Genomic DNA, 11567 nt, shown 5'->3' on the forward strand with positions numbered 1-11567 from the left:
TTGAATGGCGACCACGGTGGCGTAGGCGGCGGCGGCTCCATTCCTGTTGGAATCGGAGAAGACTACTATATTGAGTTGCCATAATTCCTCTTGCTCTAATTCTCTCATCGTTGCAATTCTCTTTGTAATTTGGGTGTGAGTTGTGGGTGGTTTACAAAATTTGGTATCAGAGCCACTCCACTCCGCAGATCTCCTTGGCTTGGTTGTAAAATCCCAGGGAAGGATTGGAACTGTTCTTCAGAACTGATTCCGCGAAAAGGCAACTTGCCTTCTCCTGGTTAACCGAGTTCGGGAAGCGAGCGAGTGATTCTAGTACCAAACTGTTCCGTGGAGTCGAGTATGTCGCAGGAAAGTAAGTTAGATCTTCTTCTGAAGGTGGTCGAGGAGAACGAGAGGAAGAGAGTGGCGGTGGAGGAAAGGACTCGAGCGGATTTCGCCGATTTGAAGAAGATGGTGGAGGCCCGACTGCCAGTGGTGGAAAAGAAGGTGGAGACACTCAGCGTTTCGGTTCAAAGCTTGAGCCAGAAGGTGGAGCTGATGGAAGGGAGCATGCTCAAATATGAACCACCAACGGAAGGGATCGGGAACAACGCATCTTGGCTTGCTGGTAAGCGTGATCCAAATCTTCAAACCCCTGTTCATTTTGCTAGTAAGGCCGAGTCTGAATTGCCATCACCAACTTCTGCATCCACTGGTACCAATCATGATTTGAGTGCTTGTATCCTCCCAATGATCTGCCCAAAATTTGATGGATCTAACCCCCAGATGTGGAAAAGTAATTGCGAGCAGTACTTTGATGTCTATGGAATACATCCTATGTATTGGGTTAAGGTGGCTACTCTTAATTTTGTTGGTAATGTTGCCTTTTGGCTCCAGTCCATTAGATCTCAGATTGTTGACATTACCTGGGTCACTTTATGTGAATTAGTCTGCTCTAGATTCACAAGGGACAGACATGAGGCACTAATCAGGCAGTGGTTTCATGCTCAACAGAGTAGCACTGTTGCTGAATATGTGGAAAATTTTGATAAGATCATGCATCAGCTTATGGCCTATGATAGTGCCCTCACACCTGTGTACTTTGTTACCAAGTTCATTGAAGGACTAAGGGATGAGATCAGAGGGGTAGTCATATTACAGAGGCCTCAGGATTTGGACTCTGCCTGTTCAATTGCTCTGCTTCATGAAGAAATCCTGGATAGTTGCAAACCCATTGTTAGCAAAAGAGCTGACTCACCATCTGTCTACAAACAAGTTCCAAGATTCTCTAGCTTCATTCCTGCCACTCTAGGGTAGAAATTTTTTCCTGGCAGTTCTTCTGATGGTGGTAAGGTAACTGAATCAACCAAACCTAAAGAGGACAGAGTGGCTTCACTCAAGGCCTACAGAAGATCTAAGGGGTTGTGCTTTGTTTGTGGTGAGAGATGGGGTAGGGACCATAAATGTGCCACTACAGTACATTTACATGTTGTACAGGAATTGTTAGAGGCTCTGCAGTCTGAATCTTATTCTGAAAATGATACTAGTCCTGAAGGAGCCAAAGAGCAAGATGAAGGTACTTTGATGGCTATATCCCAACAGGCTCTGTGGGGTACTGAATCCTCCAAGTCGATTCGTTTGAGAGGATGGATACAAGGCACTGAGATACTCATGTTGGTTGACTCAGGGAGTTCCTACTCTTTCATTGATACAGAAATTGGCAGCACTCTCTCTGGCATTACTAATTTGCGCCAACCTGTAATTGTAAAGATAGCTGATGGGGGTACCATGACCTGTAACCAACAAATTCTGGGGGTGCAAATGGTGGATGCAAGGCCATGTGTTCAAAAGTAATTTTAAGTTACTTAACTTGGGAAGCTATGATGTGATTTTAGGGATGGACTGGTTGGAGCAGTTCAGTCCCATGAAGGTTGACTGGGTAAACAAATGGTTGGAGATTATGTTGGAAGGAAAGTTGATCACCCTACAAGGCATCACAACTCAGACTACTATTTGCCCTCCTATATCAACTGATCAGTGTCTAGGCATGGCCAGGAATGGATCCTTAATGTACTTAATTCAGTTGAATTCTGTGTTTCAGACTGAATTTGCAGAAATTCCTGATTCTGTCAGAAAAATTTTGGATCAATTCAAGAGTGTTTTTGAGGAACCAAAAGGGTTACCTCCCAAGAGGATTTGTAATCACAGTATTCCTCTAATACCTGGTGCAAAACCTGTCAACCTTAGACCTTACAAGTATAATCCAGCCCTTAAAGATGAGATAGAGTCCCAGATCTCTGAAATGCTACACACAGGGGTCATACAACCCAGCTAAAGTGCTTTTGCCTCACCTACATTATTGGTTAGAAAGAAGGATGGAACTTGGAGGTTAGTAATTGACTACAGACAGCTTAATGCTATCACAGTTAAGAGTTCTTACCCAATGCCAGTTATTGATGAATTGCTGGATGAGCTATCAGGTGCTAAGTGGTTTTCAAAACTGGATTTGAGGGCTGGATATCATCAGATAAGAATGAAGGAAGGTGATGAATACAAAACAGCATTTCAGACCCACACTGGTCATTATGAGTACAAGGTTATGTCATTTGGATTGACAGGAGCACCAACCACTTTCCAGAGTGCAATGAATGAAACTTTGAAAACAGTATTGAGAAGATTTGCCTTAGTATTCTTCGATGATATCCTCATATACAGTCCTGATCCGTCGTCCCATCTGGACCATCTACAGCAAGTACTGTCCCTGTTACAGAAGTATCAATGGCAGGTGAAACTCTCCAAGTGTTCATTTGCTCAGCAACAACTTACCTATCTAGGGCATATTATCAGTGCTGCTGGGGTTGCTACTGAGCCAAGTAAAATTCAGGAAGTTGTTAATTGGGTTACTCCAGCCAATCAAAAGAAGTTGAGGGGATTCCTGGGTCTAGCTGGCTACTACAGGAAGTTTGTCCAAGGATTTGGTATCATCAGTAAACCATTGACAAATCTTCTGAGGAAAGGGGTTCCTTACAAATGGACTCAGGAAACAGAATTAGCCTTTCAACAGCTCAAACAAGCTCTAGTTTCAGCACCAGTCCTAGCACTACCTGGCTTTAGCAAACCATTTACAATAGAAACAGATGCTTCAGATGCAGGGATTGGTGCAGTTTTGTCACAAGACAAACATCCAATAGCTTTTGTTAGTAAGGCACTTGGTCCTAGAACAAAAGGTTTGTCAACCTATGAAAAGGAATGTATGGCTATACTTTTAGCTGTTGACCATCGGAGGTCCTACTTACAATTGGGAGAGTTCATAATTCTCACTGATCATCACAACCTTATGCACCTATCAGACCAGAGGCTACATACCCCTTGGCAGCATAAAGCTTTTACTAAGCTTTTGGGCTCAACTATAAAATCTGTTATAGAAAGGGGACAAGCAATGCTGCTGCAGATGCACTGTCAAGGAAGTTCCAAGGAGATGCAGAATTGTCTATTATATCCAGCTACACTCCAAGTTGGTTACTAGATGTGGTTAAGGGGTATGAACAAGATTCCCACGCTACTGAATTACTGACAGCTTTGGCTCTGCAAGCTGACTCTAAACCAGGTTACCAACTGCAATCTGGTGTTATCAAATACACGGGGAGGATATGGATAGGTAATAATGCTCAGCTACAATGGAAACTGTTAACTGAATTTCATGCCAGCCCACTTGGTGGTCACTCTGGTTTCCTAGTCACATATAGCAGACTCAAGAAATTATTTTCCTGGCCAGGAATGAAATCTCAAGCTAAGAAATTTGTTCAGCAGTGTCAAATCTGTATTCAAGCTAAGCCAGATAGAGCTAAATACACAGGACTTTTCCAACCCCTGCTTGTTCCTGATGGATCATGGGAAGTTATGTCCATGGATTTTATAGAAGGTTTGCCCAGGTCTAAGTCCTTTAACTGCATCCTGGTAATTGTGGATAAGTTCTCTAAATATGGCCATTTCATTCATCTTGCACATCCTTACACTGCTCTGGAAGTTGCAAAACTCTTTATGCTGCATATTTACAAACTGCATGGGCTTCCTTTGGTGATTATCTCGGATAGGGACAAGATTTTTACTAGTCAACTCTGGAACCACCTGTTTACATTTTCTGGTACACAATTGCATTTGAGTACATCTTATCACCCATAGTCAGATGGTCAAACTGAAAGGGTTAACCAATGTCTTGAAATCTATTTGTGTTGTTTTGTCCATGCAAATCCCTCCAAATGGGCCACCTGGTTACATTTAGCTGAGTATTGGTACAACACCTCTTACCACTCTTCCGTGAAGGCATCTCCATTTGAAGTCTTATATGGTCATGCTCCTCGTCACTTTGGTATTTCTGTGGAAGCATGTGCAATCCCAGATCTGCAGGAATGGCTCAAGGAAAGAAAGTTGATGCAAGCCTTAGTGCAGCAACATCTGAATAGAGCTAATCAACAAATGAAACACATGGCAGACAAGAAAAGGAGTTTCAGGTCGTTTGCTAAAGGTGATTGGGTATATCTCAAGCTCCAACCATATGTGCAATCTTTTGTAGCCACTAGAGCTAACCACAAGCTTTCCTTCAAGTATTTTGGGCCTTTCCAGGTTCTGCAGAAGATTGGTACAGTAGCTTACAAATTACAGCTTCCTGAGACTAGTAATGTTCACCCAGTGTTCCATGTGTCCCAGCTTAAGGCAGCTCGTGGTTTTCAAGGAGACATCTAGTCTACTTTGCCTTCAGCTCTTTCTGACCTTCAAGTGCCACTCCAAATTCTTGATACCAGGGTGATCAAAAATGGTAATTCAGCTGTATCTCAGGTGCTAATTCATTGGTCTGGTACTGCAGCAGAGGATGCCACCTGGGAGGATTTGGAGGAACTCCGTGCTCGTTTTCCAACGGCTTTGGCTTGGGGACAAGCCAAATTCCAAGGGGAGGGGATTGTCAAGGAGCAGGCGGTACCTGGCGATGTTCCATTGACTGAAGATGGGGAGAAAAACTCTAACGAAGCTGAAGATCGTCAAGCTGGAGCTATGCAGTCAAAGGGAGGCAATCTGCGTCATACTACAAGGCCTGTTAAGCAAAACCCTAAGTACTGTTGGCCTAACTGGGCCATGTAATAGAAGTCCATATTGTAATAGGCTAGCGTGAACAAGGGGAAAGAAGAGAGAGATAGGAGATATATATATATATATATATATATAGTAAATTTGTTTGGTGCTCCATGGTGCCCGGGCACCATTGTTGAAATTAAGTATATACCCAATTCAAATGAGTATGAAACTTTTTCAATTACTTAGATATTAACATTAACTACTTTACTAACTAGTTCAAAGCAAGTTTGAACTGAATTTGAACTTGTTTTTGTTAGATTTTGATTCTAGGTATATAGCATCCATACATATAATTAGTTAGGTATGTAATCATGGATTGTGAAATAAAGTTAAATTTGAGTTGTTTTGTTGATAGGTATAGGTATGAATCGAATTATTATAACTAGGTATATACTCACAATTTGAAAAATTTGAGTGATTTTGTGCATTTGATACCATGGTGCCCGGGCACCATGGTGCCCCATATGAGTGTCCTCTATATATATATATATATATCAGATCAGCGAGCTCGAGGGAAACTTGAATGGCGACCACAGTGGCGTAGGCGGCGGCGGCTCCATTCCTGTTGAAATCGGAGAAGACTACTGAGATGCCATAATTCCTCTTGCTCTAATTCTCTCATCGTTGCAATTCTCTCTGTAATTTGGGTGTGAGTTGTGGGTTGTTGACAGTTTATGACAGATGTAAACAAGCAATAAGTGATTCTTGAACCTTAATTAACTACTCGATCCGTGCACCAGCAGGGTTCACGATCAGAAGTTTGGGAATCCTCAGATTTCCAAGCTAACGCATATACGCTATGTATCTATAAAGTTCATTCTCTCTTCTCTCGTAAAGCCACATAATCTCAATTATTTCTTATCTTTGGATGATTCATAAGGATGTAAATTGTATCTCTTCCTCCCAAAAGACACACCATACAACCCAATTATTTATAACATTTGGATAATTGATAAACGTAAAAAATATATAAACACATGAAAAAATTGTATAATACGTAAGAAAGAAAATTTTAGAACTCATATCTATTATATTATCACACAATTCTCCCGCAGCAACGCGCATGATACCCATATAGTACAATAGATGATTCTCTCTGGGTTCGCATCTTCTCCACACCTCACGGCCACATGGCTCCCAAATGTGACCAATTCAACAGTTTATTAAGATGGTAAATGACGCCGGTAATTACCAAGAAACCACCTAAGCCAATATAATACTCATCCCCGACACAAATAAATAAGCAAACTGACAGAACCTATCTTAACTAATCAACTCTCCATGACACGTTTAACCAACAGCATCCTTAATAGGCTTCTTTGTTTTTTGGTTTAAGATGACTACCAGTGAGTGGTAGTGTGGTACCATTCAATTTCAGTAACATAATAAACCTCATATTTTGAAATTAGATGACCTAAAATTGGATAAAAGGAAGTTAAGAAACAAAGGAAGGCACGCGAATGAGTATATCAAGAACACACCGTTGTGCTTTCAACAGGTTTAGGCCCTCTTTGTTTAAGCCGGTGGATTTAATGTCCTAAGTTTAGTGGTTGAGTTATACATCTACCTTACATAAGCTAAAAAAGCTTCTCCAATTTAGCTTTTGGCTTAATAGTGTTAGAGTGGCTTATGGCTTTAAAAAAGCCAAACGGAAAAGCTGCTTGTTTGTTTAGGCTTAGACTTTTCGACTTATAAGTTGGCTTATAAGCCTAAACAAAGAGGGCCTTATAGTGATGTACGTTGTCTCTGCCTTTTTAAGCTTGTGTTAGAGGACGTTTTCGCGGATAGGTGAATATGGTGTCCACAAATACGTCTTCCGTGTAACGGGAAAAAAAAACTAAAACTTAAATAAAGAACTGATGATGGTTGTCACTGTCGCCTTCCATTGACACTGACATTTTCACCACTAATAACAAGCGGGATGGTGTGATTATGATAGCTTTTGCGGTTCTCAATATATGATTGGCAACGATGCAATCTGGGATTATCTGTTACGCTCGTTACGATTTAATGATTCAAACACTTCATGAAAAAAATGTTCATACCAAATAAAAGTACTAAAATCTCTAATTCTACAGCTCACCAGTACCAGAGCAGTGGAATTAATCAATGCAAAGCCGGAGGAAATCAAGAAACGGATAGGAACCAAAGGAGGAGCAAATCCAGTTATCCAGAAACCAAATTCGCACCTGATTAGCCAATGAAACCACACAATAATCAAATATAATTATTTGAGATCCTTTGTAACACGCTGGTATTATGATGGTCTATACTCCTTTGAAAAAATAGTGGTGGTGGCAGTGTATCTGCCACCCTACCTATTCCCATCCAATATATAAATTAGCCTTTGAGCATCTTATTATTAGAAAAACAAGCATTAAATGGAAAGCTATGTATAAAATTAAATTAGGATCAATATTCCCTTTAGCAAACATATTATTAACACATTTAATAGAAGGGAAAATTGGAACCATACCATCATAATTTTGTAAAATTTGAGATATTATTAAATATATTTCTATTATCCGAAGCAATACACGGATAACTGATATTTGATAAAACTTTAATTGTTGGCCAATTGTACGACGTGAATCATAGATTACTCTTCTCGAAGTTGGATTCATTTCCATTTTATCCATGGCCACGCATTCGGTGCTGGAGATGGGATGAACATGATTTGTGGGCACTCTGCCTTCTGAGTAAGCTAAAATATGTACCAATGCATCATGCTTATAGTATCTGCAGGTGTCATAGTTGAACAATTTGTGGTCACAAAACAATCACTAGTGTAAATGCGACTTCCGTAGCATTTTTTTCATACTGTCATACGAAAGAAGATAAACGAGCTTCATTGATATGGAAATACATATACATATGTACTCAAACTTTAGAAAAATAAAATGTAAGAAACTATCTAGATGAAGGTTCACCGACTATACTTTTTCCCACAAATATTATATACGTAATATACTCAAAATCGTCTGGATATATACCTCTGCAGCAACATGCAGACATGGCATACGGAATGCTTTATTTTGTTGATGGCATATTTCACAAAATAACCATAGAAAATTAATTATTGGCTTCCCCGAATGCAGACTTGATCTCTCTTTTGAAAAAAAAAGGAATTATAGAGAGGTTAAGAATTATTTCAAAAAAACACACACACAACATATATTCGAAATCGTGTTCACATATAGCTTCACAACAATGTTTTGGAAGGACACATGTATGCCTTATTTTACAACTGGCTTATTACCACAAAATAACCACAAGAAATCACAAGAAATTAATTGTTTGCTTGCTCACGCGTAGCATGATCTCTTTCAAGACAAAATTATTTAGAGGTTAATAATTATCATGCAACCCAATGCAAGAGTACGCGTGTCTATTAATTAGACGTTGATACCACTCTTGTATTCAGAGCCGGCCGTAAAGCTTTTGGGGATGACGTCGTCGACGACACGGTAGCCGCAGTTCTTGACAAGGAAGCGGACGGAAAAGGGGCCCTTGAGCGCCGCCTCACTCTTGAGCGACCAGGTGTTAGTCGACGACTCCTTAAGCGCCACCCAGTCCTTGCCGCCCTTCTCCTTGATCTCCACCTCAGAGATGGCAACGTTGGTGACGAGCTCTAGACTTTTTCCGCTAGAGCCCTCACCGACCTTGAAGGTGACCTCAGTGGCGCATGAGCCGACGACCAACAATGCCGCCACTGCCACGGCGAGCCGGAAGGAGGACAACGAGGCCATTGGTGAGCTAGCTAGTTTGTTGGTGTTGTCTTTCTTGTTTCTTGAAGGGTATAGGGATGGATCGAGGTGTTTGGTGATCCATGTCACACCCCGAAGTTCTTTCCCAAGCCTAAATTGAAGTTATAAATGGTCTCAAGAAAATACCAATGTAAAGCAAGAGTAAACCTTAATAAATTAATGCAAATAATAATCGGAATTGGCATGTGGAATTTTTCTTGAGTTCTACATGTCGAAATTCGCTAACAAGATTTTTAATGGAATTTTCAGAGCTCTCAAAATAATTTTAACCAATTAAAATTGAGCACATGCAATTTTAAATCCCAGGGAAAATCTTTTCCTCCTTTTCATTTTCTTTTCCCTCCTTTTCCTCTTCTTGGGCCGTCGGCCCAGTCCACCCCGCCGCCGCGCGCGCCCTCCTCCTTGTGGGCCGGCCCAAGCCGCCCCTCCCTCTCTCCCCGAGACGCCGACAGGTGGGCCCCACCTGTCGGGGTCGTCCCCTTCCTCCGGCCGCCCGCCCCACGTCGCCACCACCGCCGAAACCGCCGCCGCGCCCACGTCCCCGCCTCCTCCGGGCCACATCGGCCACGACTGCGCATGCGCCGCGCCTCCCGCACCCACTCCTCCTCTCTCCCGCTCGCGCCCGCGCCCGAGATGGCCGGGATTCGAATTCTGAATCCCGCCTCTCTCTCCACCTCCACCTCCCCACGTCGGCCAGCGAATCCCGCCCCTACCGGCCATGTCCGAGTTCCTCCTCCCCTATTTAAGCTACACCGCCACCCCCTCTCTCTTTTTTCCCATCTCGCCGAACTCTCCCGAGCTCTCCATCGCTCCCGCACCGTGCATCCACCCGCCGCTGCCTTTCCCGCCACTCCGGCCGCCTCTAGCCGCCGCTAGGCTCGCCGCCGCACCGCGCCGTCGCCGCCGTTGGGTTCGAGTGGCTGAGATCCACCCTGTCCACCCCTCCTCCGTTGAGGTTCGCCGCCGGAGCGCCATTCCCGCCGTGCGACGGTGAGAGCCGCCATGTCCGCCGCCTTCGGCCGGCGTTCCCGCCTTCTATGGCCCCTCTCTCCCTCTCTAATCTTTTCCTTTTCGTTCTTTAGGTTGTCCCGGACCCCGTCTGCCGCTTGTCGACCTCCCTCCATCGCTTCTCGTCGCCGGTTGTCGCCGCCCAATCCGGTGAGGACTCCCTCCCCTTTCCTTTCCTTCCCCGTTTCCCCGTGCACCGCCGTCACCCGCGCTCGCCGTCGCCTTCGGTCGTCGCCGCCGCCGGGGCGCCGTCCGCTGCCACCGCCCGCGCCGCCGCTTGCCGTCGCCGGTGGTCGTGTGCGCCGCCGCCGCCCTTGCCATGGCCGGCCGGCCGGCTTTGTGCCGAGCCGAGCCAAGCCAGGTCGCCGCCGCACCGTCCGATCGGCCCCGGGCCGATCCGGGCCGTCGATCCCGTGGACCGGCGGTGGACCATCCGCATGGTCCTGGTCCACGGTAGACCGACCACCCGTGCGCCACTGACATGCGGGCCCCGCCTGTCGGCGCCGACCCCCCTGATGACGGCAGCCCTAGGGCTTATTGCGCAATAAATGATTTAAGGACTTTTGTTATAGTAATAAACACAGTGAATCTTCTAAAATTCATAACTAATTCATCCGTGCTCCGTTTAAGCCCATTCAAGTCTCAGTAAATCAAGAAAAATGTGTAGAATCCATTAAAAATGGTTTTGTTCTCTGTTTCAGTAGTCTTATAGCCGGTTTGTATTGTTTGCTTTGTATGTCGCTTAGATTCCGGTTCTTCCGACGCTCCGGTGTACTTCGAAATAGTCGCCGAGGTTCCTCCAGCAGCAGAGCAAGGCAAGTCATGCTTGTCACTTGAACATGTTGATCCTATATTGCAAATGCTCTATTGTTTTTCTTCAAATACTGCATTGTTTTATAATGTTACTATGGGATGTTCACCTACTGTCATAGCCGTACTATTTTGTACCACGTTCCTTTGTTAGCTTGGGATATAACATGACTAGAGATTGGACTAGGGATTGCTTAGCCATGCTTAGTTCAACTAGCACACAATGAGGGAGATCCTATTAATGTTTAGACTGTAGGTTCTAATGGTAATGTTGGATTAGTGACACCGCTTCGGTGTTGGGTAATTAAAATAAATCACATGGTGGGCTGTGGGTGCATGGTTTTGTTGGTCGCACCCATGGCAGTTAAGGACCGGTTCGTGGGATTCCCTGGAAGAACATATCGTACTTACCACAAGCCAGCGTGGGCAACGGCTGGGCTTGTAGTGTAGCTTTTCTCTAGCCGACGCATCCAGGCAAGGGTGGGCGTGATGGAGTTTGGATGGGCCCTGCGACGGCCTATGCGGCTTCCGGATTCACCTAGGCACGAGAGGGGACTGCCCGCTGCCTTGCGAGGAGTGGGGGTGAAACCTGAGGTGTGGTGTGCTTGGTTAGAGGGGGTTATGCGAAGGGTCCTGTCACGGCCTCTTTCCGGTATGTCGTGGTGGCATGTCGGCGCACGGAAACGTGTCGTGGGGCTGTGTCTTGTGGGTACAGTTGTACACCTCTGATCAGAGTAAAACTATTCGAATAGCCGTGCCTGCGGTTATGGGCGGTCAACCAGATTCACCGTGATTAGTCTCACCCTAGTTTAGTCTAATGAAATTGGATAGTATAGGTGGATGGTTGGGCCTGTCGCAACGTGGTATAGCGTT

At 44.4% G+C, this 11567-nt stretch overlaps 2 protein-coding genes across 2 annotated transcripts; one reads left to right on the plus strand and one right to left on the minus strand.

Moving 5' to 3' along the window:
* On the plus strand, positions 1 to 5172 carry LOC127775508 (uncharacterized). Its single transcript, XM_052301755.1, has 2 exons — positions 1 to 607; positions 4844 to 5172. Exons 1-2 carry the CDS (start codon positions 340 to 342, stop codon positions 5113 to 5115), a joined length of 540 nt encoding a protein of 179 aa, XP_052157715.1. The 5' UTR covers positions 1 to 339; the 3' UTR covers positions 5116 to 5172.
* A 3332-nt stretch (positions 5173 to 8504) lies between these two features.
* On the minus strand, positions 8505 to 8886 carry LOC127777933 (pollen allergen Lol p 2-A-like). The gene has a single exon (XM_052304555.1). It carries the CDS (start codon positions 8856 to 8858, stop codon positions 8505 to 8507), a length of 354 nt encoding a protein of 117 aa, XP_052160515.1. The 5' UTR covers positions 8859 to 8886.
* Positions 8887 to 11567: the final 2681 nt, after the last annotated feature.

This window comes from Oryza glaberrima, chromosome 6 (genome assembly GCF_000147395.1).
Source record: "Oryza glaberrima chromosome 6, OglaRS2, whole genome shotgun sequence".
Lineage (NCBI taxonomy): Eukaryota > Viridiplantae > Streptophyta > Magnoliopsida > Poales > Poaceae > Oryza > Oryza glaberrima.